At 39.6% G+C, this 6000-nt stretch overlaps 1 protein-coding gene across 7 annotated transcripts in view; it reads right to left on the minus strand.

Annotated features, from left to right (window-relative positions):
- DNAAF4 (dynein axonemal assembly factor 4) overlaps nt 1-5382 on the minus strand; it is a 69543-nt gene extending 64161 nt beyond the window's left edge. For 2 of the 7 annotated variants that reach the window (XM_040492755.1, XM_040492754.1), the window contains exons 1-3: nt 5160-5378; nt 4671-4818; nt 1321-1454 (exon numbers count right to left, since the gene is read on the minus strand). In XM_040492755.1, the coding sequence (XP_040348689.1) occupies nt 1321-1454; nt 4671-4818; nt 5160-5282 (405 nt within the window). In that variant the 5' untranslated portion in view covers nt 5283-5378. Of the gene's footprint in view, nt 1-1320; nt 1455-4670; nt 4819-5159 lie in introns of all 7 variants that reach the window. The other 5 variants (XR_005795832.1, XM_040492753.1, XM_040492756.1 and 2 more) reach the window with 5 other exon arrangements.
- Nucleotides 5383-6000: the final 618 nt, after the last annotated feature.

The following is a 6000-nucleotide window of genomic DNA, read 5'->3' on the forward strand; positions in this document are numbered from 1 at the left end:
CACATATATATAAAGTCAAGTAGAAGTAATGAAAGAAGTGGAGAAACCTTTGGAATTATGAACTGTTCATTATGAATAAAATAGTAGTAATCCAAATACAAAAGAAGAGACTTGGATCCACACAGCTCTTCATGAAATGCTAGTTATAGATTCCTTAATCATTTCAAGATGTCAACATGAGAATAGAGATAAGAAATTACTTGTAAAGGGGTGCCTGGGTGGCTCAGTTGGTTGTGCATTGGACTTCGGCTCAGGTCATGATCTCACAGTTCATGGGTTCATGGGTTCGAGCCCCTTGTCAGGCTCTGTGCTGACAGCTTGTCAGAGCCTGGAGACTGCTTCAGATTCTGTGTCTCCTTTTATCTCTGCCCCTCCCTGTTCATGCTCTGTCTCCGTTTCTCAAAAATAAATGTAAAAAAAATTTTTTAATAAAAAAAATTACTTGTAAAAATTAGTCAGAATAGGTAAATCTATAAAGACAGAAAGTGGATTACTGGTTGCCTGGAGCTGGAGTGGATGGGAAGAATGGTGAGTGACTCCTAATGGGCACATGGTTTCTTTTTGAGGTGATAAAAATGTCCTAAAATTGATTGTGGTGATAGCTGCACATCTCTAAATATACAACAAACTAATAAATTATAAGCTTTACATGAGTCAATTGTATGGTATGTGAATTACATCTCAAAAAATATATTGCTGATTAAAAGCTTTAACTTGAAAGCCTCAACAGTTAAAAAAAGATACTAATATGTCAATATTTAGTGTTTAACTGGGCTCTTTTTTTTAAATTTTTTTAAGTTTATGTATTTATTTTGAGAGAGCAGTGGGGGAGGAGCAAGAGAGAGGAAAAGAGAGAGAATCCCAAGCAGGCTCCCCACTGACAGCAGAGTCCAGAGCCTGATGCAAGGCTTGAACTCAGAAACTGTGCAATCATGACCTGAGCCAAAACCAACAGTCGGACCAACTGAGCCACTCAGGCACCTCAAGACTCTTCTTGTTTTAAATAATCATGTCCATTATTTCAAGATTTAAAAATAAGTAAAACACTTCTATCATACAACCTTACCATTTTTTTACTACCTTGGAAAAAGAACATTCTTCCTGAAACAAGTAAATCTATTGTTCAATCTTTATATCCTCCATTTTCATATAGATTTTCAGGAACACATGTAAGTGTAGATAGCCTACATAACATCATAAGTCCTATAACCAAAGCATGAACAAAGACTTGAGGAAGTACAGTGATTGTAATAAATTATCCTTACACAGTTTACTATTATCTCTTTAATTAGAGGACTTTCCTATCAATCTGCAACTTACCTGCATCATAACATTTAGTGCATATTTTTGATCTTCTCGCCTTGCTGCAGCTTTTGCTTCTGTAGCTTCTTTTGCTCTTTCTTGTGCTTGTAAAATAGATTTTTCCCTTATTCTTTGCATCATCTCTTTGTCAACTAAAACATAAGAAATATCACTAAATTAGGATTATGATGAATGCTTTATTTAGGAAAAAACTGTCTGACATACTGATCCAAGATGAGATTTTGGGAGGGACCCAATTTCACATGGAAAAATGAAAACATTTTTCAATATTAAACTGGCCAAGAAGCTAACATTAAAAGGCAAGCAAGCAACTGTAACAGCAATAAATTACTACAGAGGGAGATAATGACGGGGCGTGGGGGAGGAGGATGAGAGAAAGTAGGAACAACAGAAAAGGTGAATAAGATGGGAATGATGAGGATGGGGAGAGGGACATAAAAGTGAGAGAAAGGGTAATGAAATGAGAGAGGGAAAGACGTGCAGAGAGGGGGAGGGGACAGGATGGAGGGAAATGTACACATTTATCCCCCTCCCTCTCTGTCAAGAAACCAGGACTATTTGCTTATAAACCTAATCACAATAAATATCACATTAGGTCTCCTACAAGAGGAGGGTTTTTTTTGTGTGTGTGTGATGTACTAACATGTGCTTCTTCATTAATGCATTAAATAATATATAACAACAAGTGTAATAAATACTATACTCTCAAAGTATTTCAATGAGTATAAAAGATAAAGGTACTTGTGATATAAATTTATTTGTGATATTTGTATTTTTGATACAACTGTTGTCTGTTGCCTACATTCATAGTTGAAGGGAATGCTAAATTTCAGTGGAGGTTCAATTGAATTAGGGGCAATCCTCTCTCTCTGCAAAGATAGCTTTGCTACTATTCTTGCTTTCTAATCTTATATTTTAATAAACTTTTGCCTGTTGTTCCAAAAAAAAAGTATGGAATTAAAAACAAATTTTAAGTCTACTTATTTATTGGGGGGACGGAGACACGGAGGGGGAGAAGGGGAGAGGGGGAGAAGGGGAAAGGGGGAGAAGGGGAGGGGGGAAGAGAGGGGGGAAGATGGGGGGGAGAGAAGGGGGGAGAGAGGTGGAGAGAGGCAGAGGGAGGGGGAGAGGAAGAATCCCAAGCAGGCTTCACACTATCAGTGCAGAGCCCAGCATGGGGCTCAAAACCATGAACTGTGAGATCATGACCTGAGCCAAAATGATGACAAATCAGATTTTTAACTGACTGAGCCACCCAGGCTCCCCTGGAATTTTAACTTTGAAAGAAACTGTCTTAAAAAGAAAAAAAAAAAAAAAAAGCATGGCATTTTTATTTATTCAAGATCTTGACTAGGGCTTAAGGACTAAAATTAAGTCTGAAGCCTCCCCCAACCCACTTCCTGTTTAATAACAGAGTGGAGACAGCTGGACTGGCTTTAAGGGCAAAAATAATTAAAAGAACCTACTTTCACTTCTAAAAAATGAAAAATATACCAAGAAAGAAGTCAGGAGGAAAAAATGGAGCAAATATGTTTTGAATAATGAGGCAGGCTTGGCATATAGACTGCAGTTCCACATAATTTATGTGAAAACCAGTATTTTTAAAGAAATAATTTCACTGAATTGCATGTGTAACTGAGTTTGATTTCTAAAGGAATCTCAAACCTTGTTTCTGAAGTAAAATCAATGTTCATTACTTGTTATATAAGCTAGTTTTAAGACTGTTCTGATTAGTCTAAATCAGAGGTTGGGAAACTACGGCCAAATCTGACCTGCTGCCCATTTTCCTCTAGCACACAAGCTAAGAATAATTTTTATATTTTTAAATAGTTGAAAAATCAAAATAATATTGTGTGACATATAAACAAGATAAAATTCAAATTTCAGTGTCAATAAACATGAATGGTCTATTGGCTGCTTTTGAGACCATATGGCCCATAATATTCAAAATATTATCTGGTCCTATATAGAAAAATATTTCTTAAACCTTGGTTTATTTTTTTTTTCAACGTTTATTTATTTTTGGGACAGAGAGAGACAGAGCATGAACGGGGAAGGGGCAGAGAGAGAGGGAGACACAGAATCGGAAACAGGCTCCAGGCTCTGAGCCATCAGCCCAGAGCCCGACGCGGGGCTCGAACTCACGGACCGCGAGATCGTGACCTGGTTGAAGTCGGACGCTTAACCGACTGCGCCACCCAGACGCCCCTTAAACCTTGGTTTAAATGGTCAAAGTGTGGAATGGATGACCATAAGACCATGAAAAAGAAGAATCAAGTAAATGTGCAATGAAAGCATATGTAAAAAACAAAGAGGAAGATCATGGTTAGGAAAGAAAAAAAAAAAAACTCTTCAGTTAGTCTGGCAATCACTCAAGAATTAAAGTAACCTCAGTATGGTAACCTACCTTAACCAGTATTTTCTGAGCTGAACACCAGACTTTAGAGAAAAATCTACCTGGTCCTGGGGATTACAAAATTAAATTCCACTGCAAAATACCAAGAAAAGAGTAATATCAAGAATGATATTCATCTCCCCATTCTCAGTAATTCCTACTCAAGGCTTAACGCCAGAGACCTAAGAGAAATTTCAGACAACAGATATAAACCCCTAGAATATAAGACAACTACAACAGGGAGGAAGGAAATAGAGGTAAAGCAGTAGAGGGCAATTACTGACCCACAAAGCCAATCTTGGTAGAAGAACAGAGTACTTATTAAGGGAATAGAGAACAGGGAATCTCAGCTTTGTACATTATAATCCCTGGGAAGTTTTTTTGAAACTGCCGATACCTGTATCGCACTCCCATAAACTGATTTGATTGAACTAGGCTGAGTTTCAGACATCTGTGTTATTTAAAAGTTTTGTAGATGAGTCAAAGAATCACTGCTCTAGAGTCAAACTGCTAGGGCTGCAGTTCCAGTCTGCCACTTACTTGTTGTGTGACCTGTGCCAATTATTCAACCCTTCCGTGCCTCGGTAGCCTAACCTTAAAAAAAAACAAAAACAAAAAACTGGCAGGGCAGGGGATGGTAACCTAATAGGGTGTTCCTAGGATTACCAGATGTGTTAATGCCTACACAAAATAAGGTCATATCAAGAGACCTTAGCCTCTGAAGATACAAGTCCACATCTGCTTGAGAACTAATACAAATGCGCTCTAACTTTTGAATTATTCAATCTTTAATTTATCTTAAGTGTCAGCTGAAGCACTATATCATTTAAACCATGTTCATGTTCCTATTTTTTTCTACTAAAAAAACAACTGTTTTGAAAGAGAATTTTTTTTAAAGGTATAAAGTACAAAACACACAACCAGATGAACACCTTTGAATAAAAACACTTACCACCTGACAGTGAAAGGGTTTCCCACATGGCCACTTCTTTTTTATATAAGGTGAATATAATAGTGTCATTCCCAATCTTGGCTTTGCTGTTCTCATCATCTATGGGCGCACAGAGAAACACTTCAAATAAAAATGGAGGAAAGTTGACCTATTCAGAAGGGGGGGGGGGTAAACGGAGGTTAGTTTAGTTACACAAAATAAAGACTAAGCCTTTAAGGAAAAAAAAAAGGGATAGGGGCCAAAATCATTTTCTGACATGCCTGCTATAAATTTATTCGAGGTCCCATAAGATTAACAAGGCATATGAGGAAATCCTAGATAAGAATAAGGTCTGATCTTATGACATCTGTCTAAAGATGAGTTGTCACCTGATGGAATTCGGTTTGAAAAAATAGAACTAAATTTTAGGACGCTTATTTGCAACAACGCGCCCATGGAGTCTTCGGATCACGTCCCCGAGGGCCCTTCAGGCACAGCTCGAGTTCCTACCTTCAGATAGTTTTCCGTGCAGAACACGTCCGCATCTCTGACGGAGACGCCTCGGAGGGGCACAGAGATAAACACCGAAGTCTTCGTCTGCTGCCAGGTGTAATCGCTAACCTGCAGAGGCATCTCGGGAGGCGGTAGTAACCGAGGATTCAGCTGTTTAGGACAAGCACCTGCTCGGTTGCTAGGGAAGCCGGGGTTACCAAGCGCCAGCCCTTCCGGGTCAGGCCCGGCTGCGGCGCCCCGCGTTCCCAGCGTGCCCCGGGCGCGCCCCTTCCACCGCCTTGTCATCGCCCCGTGAGCTTCTCTTGTGACTGCCGGGGCATCTTGCCGCCGGTGATGCCACCTCTCTGGCTCTTATCCGGTACCTGCGGTCTGAGTGAATCACCAAAGAAATAGGCCTTCGTCTTAAGAAAAAAGCCTTGCGCCTGTGAATGGAAAAAAAAAGGGGGGGGGTGGGGGGTGGGAGGAGGAGCCTGGGTGGCTCAGTCTCTTAAGCATCCCACTTCAGCTCAGATGATGATCTTAGGATTCATGGGTTTGAGTCCCCATGGGGATCTGTGCTGACAGCTAGAAGCCTGGAGCCTGCTTTGGATTCTGTGTCTTCCCTTTCTCTGCTCCTGCTCTGTCTCAGTCTCAAAAATAAACATTAAATAAATAAATAAAATTTAATTTAATTTAATTTAATTTAATTTAATTTAATTTTAAAAAAAGAAAAGAAAGAAAGAAAAAGATGTGCCCTTACTGGAAAGAATGACCCGGGAGAAGCAGGTGTGAGCCCATGCGTCTTGCAACACTGGCCTTTTGTTACTATGGAGGCTGTCAGAGCATCATTTGGTGTTCC

This window comes from Herpailurus yagouaroundi, unplaced genomic scaffold (assembly GCF_014898765.1).
Source record: "Herpailurus yagouaroundi ecotype Mexico unplaced genomic scaffold, PumYag 184, whole genome shotgun sequence".
NCBI classification, from domain to species: Eukaryota; Metazoa; Chordata; class Mammalia; order Carnivora; family Felidae; genus Herpailurus; species Herpailurus yagouaroundi.